This window comes from Xiphophorus hellerii, chromosome 17 (genome assembly GCF_003331165.1).
Source record: "Xiphophorus hellerii strain 12219 chromosome 17, Xiphophorus_hellerii-4.1, whole genome shotgun sequence".
Classification (NCBI taxonomy): Eukaryota; Metazoa; Chordata; class Actinopteri; order Cyprinodontiformes; family Poeciliidae; genus Xiphophorus; species Xiphophorus hellerii.
In genome coordinates, this window is record NC_045688.1 from 19,921,815 (window position 1) to 19,943,652 (window position 21,838).

At 38.6% G+C, this 21,838-nt stretch overlaps 1 protein-coding gene and 1 long non-coding RNA gene across 2 annotated transcripts; one reads left to right on the forward strand and one right to left on the reverse strand.

Moving 5' to 3' along the window:
• Positions 1-2,298: 2,298 nt before the first annotated feature.
• LOC116736844 (uncharacterized) lies at positions 2,299-3,408 on the reverse strand. The gene is made up of 2 exons (XR_004342684.1): positions 2,493-3,408; positions 2,299-2,405 (listed from the first exon to the last, which is right to left on the reverse strand). It is a non-coding gene; the product is annotated as an uncharacterized LOC116736844 (long non-coding RNA).
• A 5,889-nt stretch (positions 3,409-9,297) lies between these two features.
• On the forward strand, positions 9,298-21,605 carry pnpla3 (patatin-like phospholipase domain containing 3). Its single transcript, XM_032589695.1, has 9 exons — positions 9,298-9,587; positions 9,947-10,179; positions 10,266-10,331; positions 16,810-17,019; positions 17,881-17,941; positions 18,030-18,236; positions 18,331-18,463; positions 18,645-18,752; positions 20,129-21,605. Exons 1-9 carry the CDS (start codon positions 9,401-9,403, stop codon positions 20,349-20,351), a joined length of 1,428 nt encoding a protein of 475 aa, XP_032445586.1. The 5' UTR covers positions 9,298-9,400; the 3' UTR covers positions 20,352-21,605.
• The last annotated feature ends 233 nt before the right edge of the window (positions 21,606-21,838 follow it).

Here is a 21,838-nt window from a genome sequence, read left to right on the forward strand (position 1 = left end):
ATTCCTTCTAGTTTCTTTACAACAACAAATTCTGTCTTCCAGTCCTATGTGTTGGTCCAGAAGGATGAGGACTCTGGCAGGAAGTTTCCACATGAACAAAACCAGTCATTTCCAGCAGCTGTCTAGTGCACTCATTTTAGATCAGTTTCTTCTGTTATTATTGACTGTTATCTTTGTGTACTAGACACAAAGATGTCCTTTGTAGTAGTTCTGGGGCATTTTTTGTAGCCTTCTTCTGACTGATACACTTGTACTGTGAGATAATTTTGATCCTTTGTGACCTTTCTCCTTGTTGTTGCCTAAAGAATGCAGACCAGCAAATGTTAGGGATCCTTCAAGGAGAGCAAAGCTCCATCAGGTTCATCATGTTTACTTTCTGCTGGCTGATGTGAAGTTAGGTAGAATGAATGCTGAAACGGAATCATAAAGTATTATTTTAAGGGTATGTATAAATGTGCAATACACACACACACACACACACACACTGAAAGACAATTTAGAGAGACCAATTTTTGGACTGTGGGAGACAGCTGGAGTACCTGGAGAGAACCCACAGGGAGAATATGCAGAAAGACCTGGACACCTACACTGTAAAAAAAGTCTGTAAAATAAACAGTAAAAATCTGTGAAATCATGACAGAAAAATTTTGTAAAGAAAAACACAATGATATTTTGTTCATTTAACAGTATGATGTTGTATAATGTAGAACCGAAAATTATTGTAAATTTTAAAATAGAAAATTGCAAATAATACTGTATTTTGTTGTGGAAAACACACATTTTGTATGTTTAATGGAAAAAGTTGTATCCTTCACAACATTTTTACATTTCAGCAGTGAAAAACTAACATTTACATTCTGTGATTATTAAATCCAAATGAATTGGAAGCTAGCTTACCATTTCTTTTGCTAGGGAGAAGTAAGTTTGGGCTTCCCTGTTTAAGCTGTTGCCCCGGTGACCCAACTCCAGATAAGTAGAAGATGGATGGATGGATGGACAATGAAATAAATGAATAAATTAATAGATTTGGAAATTAATGTGGAATTACGTAATTATGATTCCACATTGTTTACTTCCAATTTTGTTTACTAGTTATCTATTTATATTCACTTGTGTTTTCCCACTTCTTTAGATTGTCATTTCCTCTTTAATTCATTTACTTATTCTTTGTCAATTTTGATTGGATCATTTCTTCATATTTCACGACTAACATGGAGGAAACACCTGAATCAACAAGGAAGTCATGTACTTGCTTATACATGCATTTTTTTTTTTTTTTTTTGCTAACACTGGATTTTTTACCTTCACCGTTGCCATTATAAGCTCAAAGTTCGGCTACTGCAAGAAAGACAGAGATCACCACTTTGTGCTCAAGTTCTCCCATTCGCTCGGCAGTGCGGTCTGTTCTGCTCTCTGATTGGTCCGCTTACCTGGCGCCTGAAAGCTGTTTTGAATAAGTTCGTTCAACGGTTCTCATCTCAGAAGAATCTGAATTGTGCTCAAACCTCGACAAAGAAAAGAACGCTGTTTGGACCTCGTCAGCTTTCAGCAAATGTAAGTTAAGCTTTATTTTCTTCAAACGTAAAAGGCACGGCAATTTGTGTTTCTGGGGAGATTAAGTTTTGTTTTTAAGGCGTCATATTGATTGCTTCTTGGAACAATATGCAGTCGAATCATTTTTTGCTACACCTGCAACACGTGTAACTTGTTGGGTAGGTTGAAATTGTTTAAACATGATTACATGTACGTTTTGCTGTAAAACACTAGAATCATTGAGGGGCTATGTGTTGCATTGCAGAGTGCACAGAAACGAGCCCAGTTGTGTATTCAAATGCCTCGGCACAGAATGTAAGCGGACATTTTGTACATATGCAGCGTTTAAAACTCATTTTTACCGAGTTCACAACGTGGCTTCACAACCCGAATCAGCCAAAGCCATTGTTGCTAAATTGAAATGCACCATTTCATTGTGTGGGCACCGAAGCCAAACTGTGAAAGAAGTCGTTGCTCATTTAAAGGAGCATATAATGGAGGGGAACGGCAATTTCACCATATTTTATATTTAATCATCTTTATTAAAACGGTGTTAGATCGTCATAAAGCTGCTAATGTAATAACACTTTATTAGCCACTGTATGACTTCCTGATGCATCTCTTAACCTGTCGGATTGCCATACACTTTGTTATTAGCCACTGTATGACTTCCTGATTAATACCAATGACATCAGTTGTATGATGTACTATATTTAATGTAGAACATTTTACTTCTGTATTTTTAATAATCCACACTGTCACTGGTGGGGTAAAACTGTTTAATTTAAGTTACACTTTTTACATTTGAACATGTCACCCATGTCTGTGGCACATTCTTTGTGTGTCCACCTTGAGCAGCAGTCACACTGTATCTGTGAAGTGGACAGAAAAAGAAAACAGTTATGAGTTAGCAAGTGTAATGTGTTTGAAGCGTTAAGTTGTACAGTTTAGTTGTTTACCATGTCAATGATGTTCTCTGAAGCATTACAGTGAAGCATATTGCATTCCACACAGTACTCTTCCACCTTGTCTGGGAACAAATAAAGGCATTTAGAGTGTACTTTACCAAAAATAGTCAAGTACTACCTCTTTATATTCTGTTGACAAGCCATCATGTTATACTAGTACATAACAGAAAATACTGCAATTTAGTATGTCATATATCTTTGGATTTTTTTAATGCTTTGGACTGTTCCGGTATAGCCTAAGGGAAAATTTGTTCCGTTTGGAATGAAAAATTCGGTGATATGCTCCTAAGCCATCTTGTGTTTTTGATTGTTAGAATATTAACAAAACAGATCAACAGGTTTCACACAGACTTCCACAGTTCCCTGAACAGTGGAACTGGTTCTTAATACCCAACATTAATAAAATTTCATGTGTTCTGACCAAAAACTTCTTAGAATCATAGCTGTCCAAAGCTATAAATCTCCGAACATTCATCCAGTGGTAAATTTTTCGGCATACTTTCTTAAAGTTTGCCTCTGCCCTCTGTTGAGTGTCAATGGGTAGGAGCCTTCAGAAATAAAACTGAAGACTTCCCCCCATTTGCACTCCATGTTTGCTATAAATGACACAAGAAAACATGTAAATTGCATCAACAAGCATTTAAACAAGACAATTCATTAGACACTGCAAATTGTTCAAATATATAATAATACCTTGCTGCAGCTGCGTACACAACAAAACACACCTACTCCTGCTACTAAACACGCCAACTGGTGCTGCAATATTATGACATTTCTGTGAAATATCAGCTCTTAGGACAAGAAATACAAAATTAAAATAAATTAAAAAAAGTTTGTAGTGAAAGCTTCTTCATATCCATCCTTTTTTATTCCGATTTAATACAAAAAAACCTTGTAATCAACATATTTATGCATGTGCATCCAACAATGCAATTCTTGAAATACTGCAGAAAACACAACAGCGAGTTTAAATGCAATTGAGAGATCCCAATTTTTTATTGACAACACTGGTGGATGCCATGTCCTTCCTGGCAACGCCTGGTGAACACAGGGACTTCAAGTGACTCAAGAACATCTCCTGTCTTTTATTAATTGAGGCAAAAGTCACACTGACAGTGACTAATACATAACCCAGGTGGCTGTACTCGTGTATGTGATCTGTTAACCTGAAAAGCCTTCATGTTCCAAAAACAACCTCAATTTGCATAAACTAAATATGTGTAAATGTAAAGCACATATAAAAACAAAATTAACATGAACGCTTTTCATATACATTAATGAAGATAAGGATTTGTTTCAAAAGTGAAACACTGGTTTTGCCCCAGTTTCAGTGTGGGTAAAAATTGCGTTTTCATACGTCTGATTCATTTAATGTTGGTAACGGTGGATGCCAACATTAAGTTCATCTATGTAGATGTTAAAAAGGTGAGAGGACAGTATACTTCCCTGTCTTACTCCGGAACATGAAGGCTTTTCAGGTTAACATATCACATACACGACATGCTATCCAAGTTAGCAGACATGTTATCCAACCCAAAAATATCAAGGAACTGGGGGACGTGAATTTAAACAGGGCGTGTTTTGTAGTTTACTGCAGCTGCAGCAGCATTAAATTTAATTTATTTACTTACTTTTTATTGTGTCTCTTCTCGCGTATGAGCATTAAATTTAATTTATTTACTTACTTTTTATTGTGTCTCTTCTCGCGTATGACAAGCTGACGACTCCTCTCAATATCGCGGACCTCCTGCAGAATGCGCATGCGTGCGCATGCGCTCTTACCATATGTATGCTATTCTGACATGTATGGCTATCTGATAGAACAGCGGCCTGTAGCATGTCCAGTAAAAAATTTAAGGATGTACATGACTAAAAAGTGTGAATCAGGCACGATATTTTGTTTGACACTAAGTATGAGTCTCTTTAATTTGTACATAGTTGAATACATGTTATATTACGGTGATCTTGTTTTTTTACCATTACTTTGTCTGATTTTATTCCAGAAATGGCTGAGCAAACATTTTTACGCAGCGCTATCAGTGAAGTGTTGCCCGATCTTGCAGAGGCTTCAAAAGACATTCTCGAGGAGACTTTACAGTCAATTGGAGTAGAAACGTATGATGACTTCCAGTTCATTGTTGAGGAAGACTTGTTGTCAGCATTAAGACCAATTCAAGCCAGAAAGGCACTTGCTGCTTGGAAATTCAGATGTAAGTAAAATTGTAGAAAAGCAAAAATCAACCATTAAACACTGATATTCATATTCAGTTCTGATAACCTATTTGTTTTTTTGTGTTTTTGAAGGCCGGACCCCTGAAACCAGCAGGTCCTCAAGTAATGCATCACCAGATACTCCTCCATCAGAGCAGTTTTTGTCCCCGCTAAGTGTGTCATCAAACTCCTCCAGCAGCAACCAGACATCTGCAGCAGACTGGGTGGATACCTTTGAGATACCATGGGAAAAGTTCTCAGAAGAACTGATGCAGGCATTAGAGAGAGGTAAACGGCCAAGTCCAAAAATGAGGAAGGAGATGGTCAGGATTGTGGTGTCTGAAATGATGCAAAAAAGTTCTTACTTGGGTAAAAGGAGTTCTACAGAGGTTGCAAAGAAGATGGTGGCAAAATATCCAAAATCTCTACAAGACGTTATTGATGGAGATGTCATTGGCCCTGGCTATCATTCACTTGTCAAACAACTTCAATATCGAATTGACAACGTGAAGCGATCTACAATGCCTAAAATAAGAAAGTGAAAGCGCTGCTCTGAAAACTCTGACACAGATGAAATTCCTCAGGAACAGAGAGCTGCAATTCAGGACACCTATGGGTGTATCAACTGGAATGTAAAATTCCTTCCTCTTGGAGAAACTGCTGAAAGTCAGCAACAGAAGAAGGACAAGCTCAAGATGATGTCTCTGCAGAAGGAGGCCAATCCTGAGGAGATGAAACAATTACTGAGGACAACTTTCTACTCACAGCGCAAAGATATTAACCAGGGGAAAAGCATTCAAGGTGTCTTGGAAGCCTGGCCTGTTTTATTTCATGACATTGGGATTGCTGTACACTACAAGGAACTTACTGGACTTGGATTGAAGGAAACCTTCATGAGGAACATGGATATGAAGGGAAAAAGACTGCTGAACTACATGAACACTGTTTGTGTGAACAAAAACAAAAGGTTTTTCCAGGCTCAGACAAAGTTGAAGATGTTAAGGGGAGAACTGGACGGTTACTCTGAAGATGTTAAAGAGCTGATGCTCCTACTTCTCTGCTACTTCAATGAAAATTAAGAAGCAATGTTCTTTTGTGTGGAGGACACATGCCTAGCTGAAGAAGTACAGATGGAGAATGTCTCCTTGACTCCCACTATCATTGTGTGTGGTGAGTTCATTTTTGTTTTTCCAGTTTCTTTGACCTGTTGTCTTGTCCCCTTTCTTTGCCCTTTTGTCCATCTGGCATTTTGTTTAATATTGTTTTTTTTGTTGTTTTTTTTCAATTATTTTCTTATGCTTTTACTATACTAATATTTTTTTGTACTTTTTACTTAATTTGTTATTTTTCATATAAATGTCATTGCTTTGTTGTATCAGGAGTCTAAATTTATTTGTTCTTTCTCCTTAGGTCAATCCTGCTTCCATGCTAAACGATTCATGCTGAGTGTGGATCAACAGATTGGAAACAACAACATCTCCTGTTTTATTTCTGCCCTCTGCATGATGTTTGGGAGCTATTATTGTTTTAACATACATTATCCATCAGGGCTGGCGTCTACACTGGAGTTTCTGCAGAGGTATGAGTTTTTTTTGTTTTGTTTTTTAATTGTAGGGAGTTAAATTTGACTTTTGACAACTTTTATATCTTGAATAAAATGTTTATTTCTTTGTGAAGCACATTTTGATGTAGTTTTCTGTTTGTCCTCTTTATCTTAAGGTGTTTCTTCTCAATCAACCCAGACAAGGGCAGTAAGGTGGAAGAAACCCGTAAACCCAGACTGCGTGTGAACCCCCGTGTACTCACCTTGATCCAGGAACTTTCGGATCATGAGTGGCATGATGTTTGAGAAAGGACTAAAGTCAGTGAGTTATCAAGACAGTGTTTAATCTTAACAGAGCTGAATAGATTTGTAAATGTATGTTGCATCTCACACCGTGTCTGCTGAAGTTAAAAAAGTTGAAAAGACATATTTATATTTGTTCAGTGGCTGAATTTTGCTCCATGTCAGAAAGGACAAATGAGAATTTCATTGAAAATATGTTTTCAATTAAAACAGGGGTGGGCAACTCCAGGCCTCGAGGGCCGGTCTCCTGCAACTTTTAGATGTATCTCTACTTCAACACACCTGAGTCAAATAATGAGGTCATTAGCAGGACTCTGGAGAACCTGACTGCACTTAGGAGGTGATTCAGCTGTTGGATTCAAGTGTGTTGGACCAGGGAGACATCTAAGAGTTGCAGGACACCGGCCCTCGAGGACCAGGATTGCCCACCCCTGAATTAAAATGTTTATTTGTTTCTAAAAAAAAAATTTGAATTATCATTATAGATACAGTTTATATTGGGCTTCCTTGTGTTTTAAATTTGCATTTAACTGGTAAATGTTTGTTGAAATTGGATGTTTATAGATATTTGAAAATAGAATTGTTTCTAAAAAAGAAAAACCTTTGAAGCAAACAAACATTATTATTAAAATGTATACTGGAAATAGAAATGTATTGTATGTTATAATCTTCAAGCCCCCCCTCCAAAACAAAGGGGGTGAAAGTTGGTTCTCATACTGTTTCTGATAAAGTTAAAAAGGTTGAAGAAATTTATATCTATTCAGCAGGTGCATTTGCTTCATGTGTTTCATGATGTTCAGAAAAGACAAATGAGAACTTCATTGAAAATAAATATTTCAAAGGCATGCAAGTGTATGTTTATTTTTTTAAGATTATCATAGATACAATTTATATTGGGCTTCCTTGTGTTTTAAAGTTTCCTTAAAGTGGGAAATGTTTGTTGAAATTTGATGCTTATAGATATTTAAAAATATAATTATTAGTAAAAAGAAAAAAATTTAGAGCAAATTTCTGTTTTTCAGAAAGTATTAATAAAATGTTTTAAATTGACATTTTAACAGTTTTAATCTGTTATTTAAAGGTATTTTATCAGTAGGACTAAATGAAGTTTTTTTGTACGACAAACAAAAACTGGGTAAATCTTACTGGAAAAAAGTGTAAAATAACAGCATTATTATGATAATTCATCAGAAAAAGTTGGTTAAAATTACTTGATAAAACTGTTTTATTACAAAAATAACCCTTTTCAAATCACAGTAAAAATTTGTGCAAAACTATGGGAAAATCTGTTCATTTCACAATTTAACACTGTTGTAATTACTGTTTGGTCAGTAAAACAGTTTACATGTTCACTGTGTTTTCTACAGAATTATTCTGGCAACCACAGCTGCCAGTTTTTTTTGTAAAAACAACAGAATTTTTTTTTACAGTGTAGGATTCAATCCCATGACCTTATTGCTGCAAGGCAACAGTGCTGCACCACCATGCAACCTAATTCAACAAGGTTATGGCAATTTCTATTATTTTATATGTAGTTTTTCCTCCTATAAATTTGTTTTCTTGAACTATACAGGATGGTATTTGTTGAAAATAAGTCAACAAATACTATGGTGTGATTTTGAAATCATAAAAATCAGGCATTTTAACGGGTGAGTAAAGCCACTATATGTTACCAAATCTTCAGCTTATTTTCCGTCATAAAAAGCTGTAAAATTCCGGTAGCACTTAAATAGCGGTCTGCCTCAGAGACATTCTTTAACCTCACCCCATGTTCCGTTCAATTCAGTTAGAAACTATAAGCATTAATCCAACAGAAAAATTCTATCCAATTCGTCTCTTGACAAAGAACACATTCAGATTGCAAACCCAAACCTGCTCAGTCTCACAGCTTGTTGTGAGTTGAAAGACAGGACTCATGACTAACTGAATTTCAACCAGAAACAATTTGGTCCTCGTTGCTGCTGGCGAGTTAAGTGAAGAGCTGCTAAGCTCAGCGTCTTCTGACATGTTAAAGGTTCTTGAAACGTTCCGAGACACGTGACCTGTACGACTAAAGCCAAGAGTAAAAGGACGGCGAGAGACTGGATCCGCTTCTAATAGAGCAAACAGTGACATCACCGTCATCTGACGTATGCTGACAGAAACCATAGTGGTGCGTTTCATTTCAGTACGACTTTCGGATTCCAGAACAAATAATGGTAATAATATTAAGAATAAAAAACAACAACTAGGAGTTAAAAGATATTTTAGGCGTCTTCTATAAGCTCCAAAACACAAAACCATATGCAGACAATAAGGGTCATAACTGTAACAACGAAGTGATTTTTGCGCTTATTGCATCGTAGTTCACTTTGCGTTCAAAGAAACCTGATTTATTTCAGGAGTTAAGCTTGCAGTTTTACGGAAGAGTGTTGGAGCCACTGGAAAAAGAATTGTTTTTTCCTTATAATTTTATAATTCTGAGTTTAAAGTCTGGATCATTATAGTCAGAAATCTATTCAATGCAGAGTACAGCGCTTGCAGGGTATGAGGTATTTACTCCAGCTTGAAAATCTCATCTGCATCCAGCTTCAGCATGAAAACATCACGAAAAAGGAGAAGAAACTATATTCGGTAATTAAAGAACTTTGAAGAAGCTTGCGTATAATGCATTGCTTGTGCAAAATGAAAACATACTCACAATACCAGTTAGTAATAATTCAGACGGTCCGTGAAGGCATCCAAAGCTGTTTATAAGCTGGCTGTTTTCGCAGCTGCTTCCTCTCGGTCAGCGCCAGAGACAGCTTCTCCAACTTTGTGTCCCGTCCCAGCTCAGGGTTCCCCAGCCGGGGCATGTCCCGCCATGTTCGACCTGAAGGCCGGCTGGAACCTGTCCTTTGCCGGGTGCGGCTTCTTGGGGATCTACCACATCGGAGTGGCCAGCTGCCTGCTGGAGAAAGCCCCGTACCTTGTGAAAGGAGCCACCCGGCTGTACGGGGCCTCTGCCGGGGCGCTCACCGCCTCAGTTCTCGCAAGCCAAGCATGCATAGGTAAGAAAAATATTGATTCATAGAATATAATAAAGTCATGTATTTGTTGCTTATTGTTGGTGAGGCCGGTTAAGCTGGTTCAGTGTTGAACAGTTTATTATAAGAATGCTGCAGAAGACAGGGAATGTGATTTGGAGCATATTGTTCAAAAGTTAACTTCCCTCTGCATGAGTCAAAGCCAATCTAACTCCCATTCTCATGAATAAGCATAATTGTAGGAAGCGATCAACAAACAAGTGTCGGTCTCTACCGACCTCTGCACGCTGAGTGATAAAGAGGCTGCTCTGACCTCTGTCATGAGAAACGGTTCACGTGGGCCACAAAGTACTGATCGTGTGCTGCTGTTGTGTCTGTCCCAGCAAAATGCTGTGAGGACGTCATTGAGGTGGCAAAGGAAGCTAGGAAGAGAAACCTGGGCCCACTCCACCCAACCTTCAACCTGGTGAAAGTCCTGAGGTCCGGCCTGAACCGGGACCTGCCCTCTGATGCTCACATCCTGGCCTCTGGCAGGCTCTGCGTCTCCCTGACCAGAGTATCAGACGGAGAGAACGTGCTGGTGTCAGAGTTCGGTTCCAAAGAGGAGCTCATCCAGGTGTGTGTGCGTGTGTGTGTGTGTTTGCACTGGAAGTGTCCCGGTGCTCTGACTGGACCAGTGTTAACCCTGTGTTCTGTCATCAGGCTCTGGTCTGCAGCTGTTTCATCCCCATCTACTGTGGACTGATTCCTCCATCCTTCAGAGGAGTGGTAGGTGTAATGTTACTAGAGCTGAGGGTTAATAATTAATCAGATTAATCGATTATTTAATCATCAAATAACTTACTTAGTAATTGATTAATTGTTAACTGGAGTATACAGACTCAAAAAAATGGCATTTGTTGAAAGAACAACACACTCAGAGCAATAATGAAGCCAAAACTGTACAAAAATATATACATGTTGCATTTATGATTTTTAAAAAAAACATTTGTCTGTAAAGCTGTTCTACCCTGAACTCCTCGCATGGCAGTTTTGGCATCTCCTGGTTCAGATTCTTAAAAAAAAAAAAAAATCATATCAAGTACCTTTTGTGTTGATTAATCAATAAAATAGTCACCAGATCAGCGCTACAGTCAGAGGTGGTCCTAGCCTGTTTGGTGCCCTGGGCAAACCACTTTCCACCCCAGCCCCTGTGTTCATGGGCCATTCATGCCACCCCTCACGAAACACCACCCTGGGCAGCCGCCCAGGGTGGTGTTTGGGTAGCCACCCATGTCGCTCAGAGACCGCCACTGCCTACACTGTATTGATGTGACATTAAGCAGAAAAGCCTGAGCTTTTCACATGTTGACGTTAGAAGGATTTTTTTTTTTTGCTACAAATGATCAAGCGGTCACTAAAATAATTCTGTTATTGCTTTTAAGACAGTAAAATGTTTATTTTCTTATTTAAAGGGGAATTATTTGTTTAATTGCATCTTTTAATGTATTTCTAATATTGCACAAAAAATGCTGAAGTGGTTAAATGAAAAATCTGAAGAATGTGCCATTTTTGTATTCGATTAAATGTTTAATTGTCAGAATAATTGATTACTAAGATAATTGTAAGTTGCACCCCTACTTATGATTATTAGTACCCGTTTCACTAAACAGGGAAAAACAATAATTATAATGATACATTTTAAACTATATCAGGTCTAATGAAAGCAATGTTTGATTTATCATAAATTTAAGTCACACTTTGTTTTTTATTTAATGAAATCTTGAAAAAACATAAATCTGGTTAACTTTGAAACAGAATCATTAAATTTTTCTTCAGGTAAAATCATCTAGAGTTCTGAATTGCATGTTATCTGTAATAAAACATATAGCTATTCAACAGCTGTTTTGACCTCTGGTTTTGGATCCAACCATCATTCTGACTGAGCTTCTGTCACTGGTTACATTGACTTCCAGAGTCATTCAGTTCAAACAAAGTCTCCCAGGTTAGATTGGATCCTCAACTCAGTGATAAAGCTGTAAAGTTAAGTGCACTGCACTGGAAGTAGATGATAATCCACCAGATAAATTCATGCATAATAATGTTGCAAAGTACAGTTCCATCTTCTAGAAGTTTCACTTTAACACACAAACAAGCAAAGGATTTTTAGCAAACCGTTTACCATACAGAGATCAATATGTGGATAAGTAATGACCAGAGGGGACACAGTATCACCGGGGGGAGTTGAGGGGGTGATGACTGTCTGAGGGTACTGCTGTCTTAGAGTACATGAATCTACTTGGTTAGAAGAGTTCTGACACCAAATAATTTAAGGAGTCTGGTATCAGAAAAGCACATGTAAAAGTGGCAGAAGAAGTTATGTCAACTGGTGATAACACCAGATAATCACTATCTTGATAAAAAGCAGAAGGTTGTAACCAGGAATTCACTAAAAACTGATTTCCCAAAACAAAATCAATGAACAGATCCACTCTAATGGAGAAAGTTACATTTCCCTGTGAATTTAAGTGAGAATATTTCTGGACAGGGCCTCTGCTCTCTAAGTTCATTTGGTACTTCTGGCCTGCTCTTTGCTTCTGGTCATTCTTCTTTTTTGAAAGTTTTTCACTTTTGTGTGTATTGGGGAAAATGTTTACTCACTTTAAAAAGCCTAAATAAAGAGTGAAAAACAGACAGGTGTTGTGGGAAACTGATCACCGGTAAAGATAAAAACTGCATAAGGATATTTTAATAAAATACTGAAAGTTTAACCTGAACGTAGCACTAAAAACCCTTTTATAAAAGTGATAAAAAGTGAGCAGTAAAAGCAGCTTTAGCGCCATTCCATGTTGAAAGTGAGGGAGAGTAAAATAACAAATAAAAAGGCTTTGCATGCCACAGTCCAGCTTTTAGGAAGAATCCAGATAAACCTGAGATCACTGAAGCAACTACTGTGAGACGTTGTATAGATGATAAACATAAGGATGGCTCACTTTACTGAGATGTTATGTTGACTGTGATTATTGATAAAGATAGAAGCTGAAATCACATTTGTGTCTCAGACATGTATGGAACCTTGTCTTCTCTTCCCTTATTCTGCTTCCTGAACATCACATTCACAACACCACAGGATCGATTATTTGTGACAAAATGGTTGGAGTTTATGGACAGGAAGTCTCCTCCGTGTTATCTATAGGTTCAGTGCACTGTGTCCTGTCCACAGTGATGTTTACTGGCCCTTATCTTTTCTGTGAATGGATGTGTTTGTTTTGAGGAATAAGAACTGCAGATAGTGAAATAGGACATAGACATGGATACACAGGAGAGGTCACTATGAGAAACTTGCATGCTTTATTATTTTTTCACAAATCGTTGCCAATGTTGTCATTGCACATTAATTACAGAAAGAAGTGTGTTTTGGACACAGGCTTCATATTGCCATTGGTGAGGATCCAGCGTCAGTAAATATACTGGAGAATACTCCCGGTGCATTCTGGGAGCCCCCCAGCCTTGACTTGCAACGCATCAAAAGAGTTCTTTATGCATCAAATTAAGAAGCCCTTAATAGAAGCTGACTGACTGAAGTTGGCTAAAAGATCTCAAACATCTGCACATTATGAAAGAAATTCAAGAACAGATGAGAACCAGTGTCATTAACATTATCAATCTGGACAGATTTATTAAGCCATGTCAAAGGCTTTGGGACTGCAGAGAACCACACTGAGAACCAGGAGTACACTTGGAAACACAGGAAACAGTGCTGGACCTTCTGTTGCTTCAGTGCTTCTGTTGGGTCAGCACTGGTTTGGGCCATATAGGCCATATACTTCTCCATATAGGCCATTGGAGGCCTCTGTTGAATTCTGACCAAAGGGCCAAAACCTTGATAATTCCCAGGATTCTCGTACAAATATTCTGTGGACTGGTGAGACAAAGGTGGGCCTTTTTCAAATAGTTTTTCCAGGGACTGTATGGCTGGAGCTGCTATAGAGAAAAAATCCCTTTTCAGGTTCAGGTCCTGTTTTACCAGGAAGCTTTTCACACTTTCATTTAGGGCTGAACAATAAAAAATCAATAACAATATATATCGTGATAAATACATGATCAATATCAATACATAGTTCCCACAAATCTGAATCAGAAGTGATCTGCACCGTCTTAGTAGTCAAGCACATGCATAGCAGACCCATGGCTTCCAGACCAGTTTAAAGAAAATATGTGGACAATCTTGGCCACTGTGCGAGAAAGATGCATGAACAAAGCCACTGACACATATGAGACGGAGAAGGAAAACATGTCAGACAATGTGGACAAGCTGCCTCTGATCTCCTACTATGACATACTAGAACTATGACACAGTTCACTTCACTACTTGCTAATTTTGCTAGTTTGGCAGTGCTACAGTAAATATCACTGATATTTATCTTATTATTACACAGAAGTGGGTAGGGTACTTAAAAATTGTGATCAAGTAATAGTTATAATGTACTTCGATAGTTTATAAGTTAGGAATGAGGTGAAAGCTAGTTCTAAGATTGTGGCTTGTTGTCATAGTAACTACCTGCCAAGATGGCAGTCAGTTACAAAGTTCATGGATGTGTGATGTCACATGAGAACTATGTATTCAAAGTCCTACAGAGAACCCAGCCAAATCTTACCAAGTCAGGCAAACATTATTCTGTATTTTACTGAGACATGGCTGCAGGATTTTATCCCACTGCAAAACATAAAATCTTACCAAGTTTTTGTGGTCTAGTTTCTTCTGCAAATATTGTAATAAACTTGAAATAGGACAAAACTAACTAAAAAGTAACTTTTCAGCAAGATATAAATATATAGATAATACTTCTGATGGAATACTCAATAATTTCACTGAATTCCTATCCATCCAGAATTACACAGCATTCTGGGGGTTTTAGGCAGAGGAAAAGGTTTAGCTGCTCAACCTCTCATGACCAGCTAAGCAAGGTTGGTGACATCTACTAACTCACATACTCTTTGATTTACCTAGCAACAACCTGTTGAGTACCGTATTTTCCGCACTATAAGGCTCACCGCATTATAAGGCGCATGGAATAGACGCTACAGTAGAGGCTGGGGTTATGTTATGCATCTATTAGATGGAACTGCGCTAAAGGGAATGTCAACAAAATAGTCAGATAGGTCAGTCAAACTTTATTAATAGATTACAAACCAACGTTCTGAAAACTCCGTTCATTCCCAAAATGAATAAACAGCTGTTTTATTATTTTCCCCGAGATAAAGTAAGTGACGTGGTATTTTCGTGACACAGTTTTATCTTTTAACAACAGCAAGGTATAACATATACTGCAGGGGAACTTTTTCTCGATTCAATAAACATGTAAAAAACAGTCCGATACTGTTACGATAAATCAAACGTTAGTGCAATCACAATATATATCCACTTCCGCACCATTGATTCGTTCATGTTAAATTCTCTCGCTGCTGCTCTATTCCCGTGTTCTACTGCATGACTGATCGCCTTGAGCTTAAACTCTGTGTCGTAAGCGTGTCTCTTAATAGGAGCCATTTTGGGGTCTTTACACAAAACCCAGCGTGCACAGCGCGCTTCTTCTTCTACGGGGGAAAATGAAGACGGCGGCTGCTTACCGTAGTTGCGAGACCTGTTGTGGCTCAATATTGGTCCATATATAAGGCGCACCGGATTATAAGGCGCACTCTCGGCTTTTGAGAAAATTGAAGGTTTTTAGGTGCGCCTTATAGTGCAGAAAATACGGTAACTTGCACAGCAGCAGTGTCAGGTTTGGCTGTGCCTCTGAACTGCTTAAAAAAGAACAACAATGTGGAGAGAAAACTGGATAAAACAGGAAAGATCACACCACAGTCTGGTAGGATTTCAGATATATAAAACAAAACCTAATCAATAATTATTGATACCCACTGATAAGAAATGCTTATATAGTGATACATTTTCTTTGAATGCTTGTAAAAACATTCAAAGAAACATTAATATTTATACAAAACTTAGTACAAAATCTGAAACGTAACTCACATTGCCTTAAAACTCTTCTAGCTGAGTTTATTTTGTTATTTTGACTTTGTTCCTCTGTGGATTTCTTTTCAGGGTCACAGACTGAATTGTCAGATAAATTGTGTATTGATATTCTCAACATAAGCTCCTTGTTTCTCTACTTCAATGTGGTCATTGGTCATTTTGATTCATTTATTGTTGCAAAACCAATTTCATACAAATCAGAGCTCCTTTGGTTTACTGCACTAGTACCCAGAATCCAGTCGTACTAAAATATCATCTATGTCCTTTGGATAAATGGTCAAGATCCTGGAATTATTAGAAAGTAGGTCTGCTGACTCCAGCGTAAATCCAGCGTTACGCCACTATTAAGTCAGAGTGTGTGGGGGTGTGTGTGTGCCCAGTGCTCACTGTTATCTGGATTCCTGCTCTGCCCTACTTTCTGTAGCTGGCACTCTGTGAAACAAACCTGTTCTTCTCTGACTAAGTGGAAGTTTACAACCAGAGCAGTCCTCCTCTGGGAGCTTGGGGTCATGGAACCCTTCTTTTCTCCTGACATGTTCCACAGAATGGAAGCAAGATGTTGTTCTCTGAAGATACAGTAGATCAGTCAAACCCATCTCCTTCCGTGAGCGTGGCTGCACAGTTTAAAGTGATTTCTGTGAAGAACGTTGATGTAAGAACTGTTGCTCCATAGTTCACGGAGAAGTCATGGCAGAGGACAGTAAATTTGTGCTGGACTGATGGAGGTCTGGAAAACCTGTTGGAACCTCCGGCTGCCGAGGTTCCTCGGCAAACAGTTTGTATTATTAACTGCTGGTGACATTAATAACATTAACATAACAATTCACCTGCCACTGCTATTTCTGACTATTATGCATGAAAAATAACATTAATATTACAAATCTAAAATTGAAAGAGCTCTTTGTGGGTACAGAAGTCATATTCCACTGGGAACTGAACCATATGTCAGGAGGCTAATGGTGGTTAAAAAACTCCAGTAAGAAATAAATCACTCTCTGTAACTTTTAGCAGAAAACAGTTAGATATCCTTTTGTAACTTTCTAAGGAAGATTAATGATGGTACTAACTGTAATTCAGTGGAAGTCCCCTATAGTTAAGTGTTCTTTTTTCTGCAAAATGCGACTTATGTGGAATTGTGAATTATTGACAGAAAATTCACCTATTTGCTGAACATCTCCCTGTTTGTTTGTTTGTTTGCGTGTGTGTGTGCGTGCGGGCGGGTGTGTGCAGCGGTATGTGGATGGTGGAATCAGTGATAACCTGCCTCAGTCGGAGCTGAAGAACACCATCACCATCTCGCCCTTCTCTGGTGAAAGCGACATCTGCCCTCGGGATAACTCCACCAGCTTCCATGAGCTTCGGTTCACTAACACCAGCATCCAGATGAACATGGGGAACCTGTACCGCCTCAGCAGAGCTCTGTTTCCCCCAGAACCCAAGGTAGAAACTCCCACAATGCTATGCTCTTCATCAGGAAACCATTTAGAACCTGGTGATGCTGCTTTTCATTTGCCACAACTTCAGAAGATGCTAACTCTCCTGCCCCCTGGTGGTCACACAAACCTGACTCATTCAGATTTTTACTTTTAACTTGACACTTTGTAAATGGGCAGTTTAAGTGGCAGCCATTTTAGCTTCCTGTCCTTTTACAAATCATGGTGAATTTTATTAAAGATGGGTTTTTTTGGGACAAACGGCTGGAGACGTTGGCATGTGGTGCTGATCAGGAATGTAACCAAAACTTTACATCAGTTTAAAGACAGTTAAGTGATTATGTTCATCAGTTTTCATAAAAATCCAAATAGCGTTTTTTTTTTCATTTTGGACTTTCATTTAGTTCTAAAGGATCACCAGTCCAGAATGTTTGTGAGACTCAACAGTCAGACTCCAGAGTAATACTATGCATATTTTCACAAATTCAGCCTACTCTTCTCTTTCTATGAAAACACATACATGTGCATATTTATATGAAATATCATATTTTTTTATTATACCCTTTTCTATTTTAAATGTCTTCAATGATGGTAAAAGTGGAACTGAAGTCAAATTGCTTGTTTTTGTGCACAAACTTATAAATCTGGTTCTGATTTCAATGTTGACCAAAAATCGTGAAACACAAGAAGCTGTTAAGAAACTCATGCAGTGAATAAATGATGTAACAATATTTGTAGAACAAATTTAGATTTATTTTCTTCTTTCTTATGGTCTGACTTTGAAAAACTTCAGCGACCCTGCAGGTAGTCAGAAATAGCAGTGGCAGGTGAAGCAAAGCCTTTGACCTGATGCCTACCTCTCCCTCAGGTCCTGGCTGACATGTGTCAGAGTGGCTATAAGGACGCTTTGCGCTTCCTTCAGGAGAACAGTGAGTCCCTTGTTGTTCTGCCACCTGCAGCCTTGTCTGAGCTGCAGTTAGCCTGAGCTATGTGGTCTGTGTGTGTTTGTGCCGCCAGACTTGCTGATGCTGGATTGCCCCAGCCACAGCCTGCCAGACAGCTCCGGAATCGGTCCCGGCTTCAGCCCCGGCCCCGGCTCCAGCAGCTGCTGCTCCAAGCCTGCTGAGAGCTCCAAGGAGTGGGTGCTGCGTAGACTCCGCCTGCTGCACAACAAGCACTGGTGGCTGGATGAGCACATTGTTCTGCCCACCCACATAAAGAAAGGTGGGATGTTGACTCTAAGTTTGAAAGTTGATCATTACAGATAAGATGACGCCTCAGCATGCAGCTGAATATTCCCCCTCATCATGTCTAACAGTGTTCTGTGAGGCCTGCCAAGACAAATCGGGTCTTTATGCCAGAGTGTCTGGCATGCTGCCACTGAGAGTTGCTTCTTACATGCTGATGCCATACACACTTCCAGTCCAGTCTGCATATTCTGTGGCCCAGAGGTAAGCTGGAGGGATCCACAACGTGTTTATTAAAAGTTTAGATTTTCCTTCCTGTTCCAGATGACAATTAAATGCATAAAGGGTAGTAGCTGTAATGTGACAGAAACTGCTAAACGTTCTGTGGGTATTAAACATTTCTTCATAGAATATGATATATGTGAACATGTGGTGTGTGCGGCAGGTTTGTGGAGTGGATCCCAGAGGTGCCTGCTGACGTGCGCTGGCTGTTTGGGGTGGCAGGTGACGTGTACAGACAGGCCTGGAAAACCAACGCAGCTGCTGCCAATAGGTGAAGCACCTGAAGCCATCCATTACTTCACTTTAAAGTCTTTAGTGAACATATACAGTAGTAGGCCCAAGTATCCAAGCTGAGGAAATCTTGGATAAAGATGCATTTCAATTGACCAGTCTATTTGTTTCCTTGAAGGAGAGAGCTATATGGACGTTTTACCACAATAATATGTGGTACTATTGTGATAATAATAAATATTATAATAAGAACAATTTGCAATGTTACTATTTTCGGTAACTGTATGGCTGTGACAGCTTGGCACAGCAATCACAGACCCACAAAGACAAGTCCTGCTCTTAAAAACTTTTAATTTCACATACACTTCTTTACCACACCAATCACTGAAAGCAGTGTACTGTGTGTCACTGAGCTGCTCACAGTTGATTTGATTGTTATTGATAATCAATGAACAAACAGTGGAGAAAATAGTCAAACTAACAATATGAACAGCTTTGGAGGGTTTTAAACATCATTAATTGGAATTTATTGTGACAACGATCATCAAATTTTTTATCATGACAAGAAATTTACCACAATAATTGATAAATCATACGATAAATGCCCACTCCTATTTCCATACATCGTTTTTTTTTTCCCAATTAAAGCTTTAGTATGTAACTTTTACAAAAATATTTGTTAATAGTGTCACCATGTTATGACAGTATAATATGAGACAAATTATTTGCGGAAGGTTGAGCTACTATTGCTGTCTTAAGAAATGCATCACTCAGAAACAACCAATCAGAGTCAGGAGGAGGGTCTAAGCGCTGTCAATCAACCTTGTGTTCCTGATGCTCAGAATGTGGAGAAGCGACTTATTGTACCATGAAAACCATTTATCCGTGCTAATTAGCTTTAGCATTCATGGAAGTCCAGGAGAAGCTGTGGCGTAGCCGAGAGCGTTTACACGTAGTAAATATTACTAGTTGGACTGGCAGATTAATTCACTATAACATGGGAAAAATATCTTATTACAAGTGAAATAACTTTCAAATGAAATTAGTACTAGTACTGAGACCCAGTGAGAGTCCAACTGCTAACACCTACCTGTTGGCAGGTGCTTCACCTGAACATGCTCTCCTGAACATGCTGGACCATAAAATGGCTTATAAACCCAACTAGACCAGGCCAGACCCGACTTGAAGCTCTCAGTGGAGCGAGGTACAAGTGATTGACCTTGCAGAAAGTCTCACATCCTGGAATTTAGTAAATACAAATTATTTTGATGACCCTAACTGATTTAAAAATGAAATATTTAGTCTGGTTTCATGTCAGACAGTAAAAAAAAATCTGTGGCTCCATCTGTTCTTAAATGGTTTCAGATCAGCTTTGTTCATTTATAATTTGTTGTTCTGAATGTTTGCCTTGTACAGTGAGCGCTGCCTGAGGAAGTGCTTGAGCGTCCCGCCGCTCCCTTCAGAGCCTGAAAGTCCCACACAGACCATCGTTCCTGCTCTTTCTTCCTTTGACCTTCACAGCAACTACTGGGACATCCCATCGTCTACCTCCTCCTCTCTCACTTCCCCGCCCTCCCCACAGCAAGTCTGCTTCTTTGTTGGCTCACAGGATGAGGCTCAGAGCCCGGAACGGCCGTGAAAACCTGGACTTTGACTGGACTACATTCTAATCCCTCTGGGTGGAGGAAAGGTGTGGTGAGCCTCATGAGGACTTGGCCCCTCCCACTGGGAGCAAAGATGTACTTCAAGACAGAGGAATGTAACTCTACCTGTTAGCTGTAAATTTGCACATATGTATTTATTCTAAAGCATTCATCTCGATTCAGATTTTATTTTTCTGTCCATTAACTGATCTCTCTCTATGTCAACACATTGGAGTTTCACTGTGAGGGGTCTTCAGCAAGTGCCTTTAGAAGTCTTTCATGTAAATTTTGAGGCGATGGAAAGTCAGTTCCTTGAAAAACTGATGATCAATTTGTTTGAAGTCTTTAAAAATGTGGAAAATATGGAGTTTGCTTTCAGTGTTTTTAAAAGTTTTAATATGTATGGAAAAAGATACAATTTCCGAACTTTATCCAATTTTCTAAAAGATAAAAAACAAATCGACTTATAAATAAAATGTTTTTATATTTACTTTAAAATATAAAAAACAGTCTTAGTTTCCATTGTATAACTGTTTTTGCTCAATAATGCAAACCATTTACCACACATTGCCTGTTCTATGTGTAAATTGTCACAGCTTATTTTATTTAAATTTGAAAAGTGACTGCTGAAGTGTGTGGTCAGAAAGATTGGAATTGTTTATCTAAACTTTATTCAGCTTTAATCTAATTCAACCGTAACAATTTCCATCCAGCCAACAGTAATACTTGCTAATATAAACACAATTTCAATCAGTTCAGGGTGTTTTTGTTATGAGCTGCAGATCAGATGATGACTGATGAGTAATAATTTGGGTTTTATAAATAATGAGTAAAGTCATTGCATCTCATTTGTTTCTGGAATCCTGGCCTTTCTGTCCTTGATTACATCCTGAGCCTACAACAGAACAATAATACTGTACCAATAGTCACACAAACAATTAATAGGCTTCCAGTAGATCTTAATTACATAATAATATGAAGTTAAATAATGTTACCTTTATGATTTTGCCTCTGTAATATCAGCCTGGTAAAGCAACATGTCTATGCAACAGTCATGCTGCAGTAGAGTGAGAATGGTCTTAAGGTCTAAAATATGGATGGGGCTAAACATTTTCATAAATTATGTTTCTTTTGCTTCTCCTTTTCAATCTAACAATGTACCAGTGTACCAATGCAGTTTGTTAAAACTGCATTGCTTTATTTGCACTTAATCTGCCTATTAAAACTCTTCAATACTGTCTTCCTAAGAATTTGAATTGATTGCGTGGCTTATTTGAAATAATTGGGGCCTGCCCATAGCAATGCATAAGGAGAGCAGTACTGACTTGGCAGGCCCCTATTGTTCTACACCTCAAAATAACTGCCCCTTCCTACTACCGTTAATGTGGCTCGTACCGCTGCGTGCCCCCTCACAATATATATATCAAAACGTGAGGCTCAATCCCGTGAGGGGAGCTATTACTTTTGTTGGCATTTCGAGTAA

Coding starts and splice junctions, on each gene's coding strand:
- pnpla3 (XM_032589695.1), top strand. CDS start 9,401: ATGTTCGACCTGAAGGCCGGCTGGAACCTGTCCTTTGCCGGGTGCGGC. Junction 10,180..10,265: donor CCAAAGAGGAGCTCATCCAG/GTGTGTGTGCGT, acceptor TTCTGTCATCAG/GCTCTGGTCTGCAGCTGTTT. Junction 17,020..17,880: donor TGTTTCCCCCAGAACCCAAG/GTAGAAACTCCC, acceptor CCTCTCCCTCAG/GTCCTGGCTGACATGTGTCA.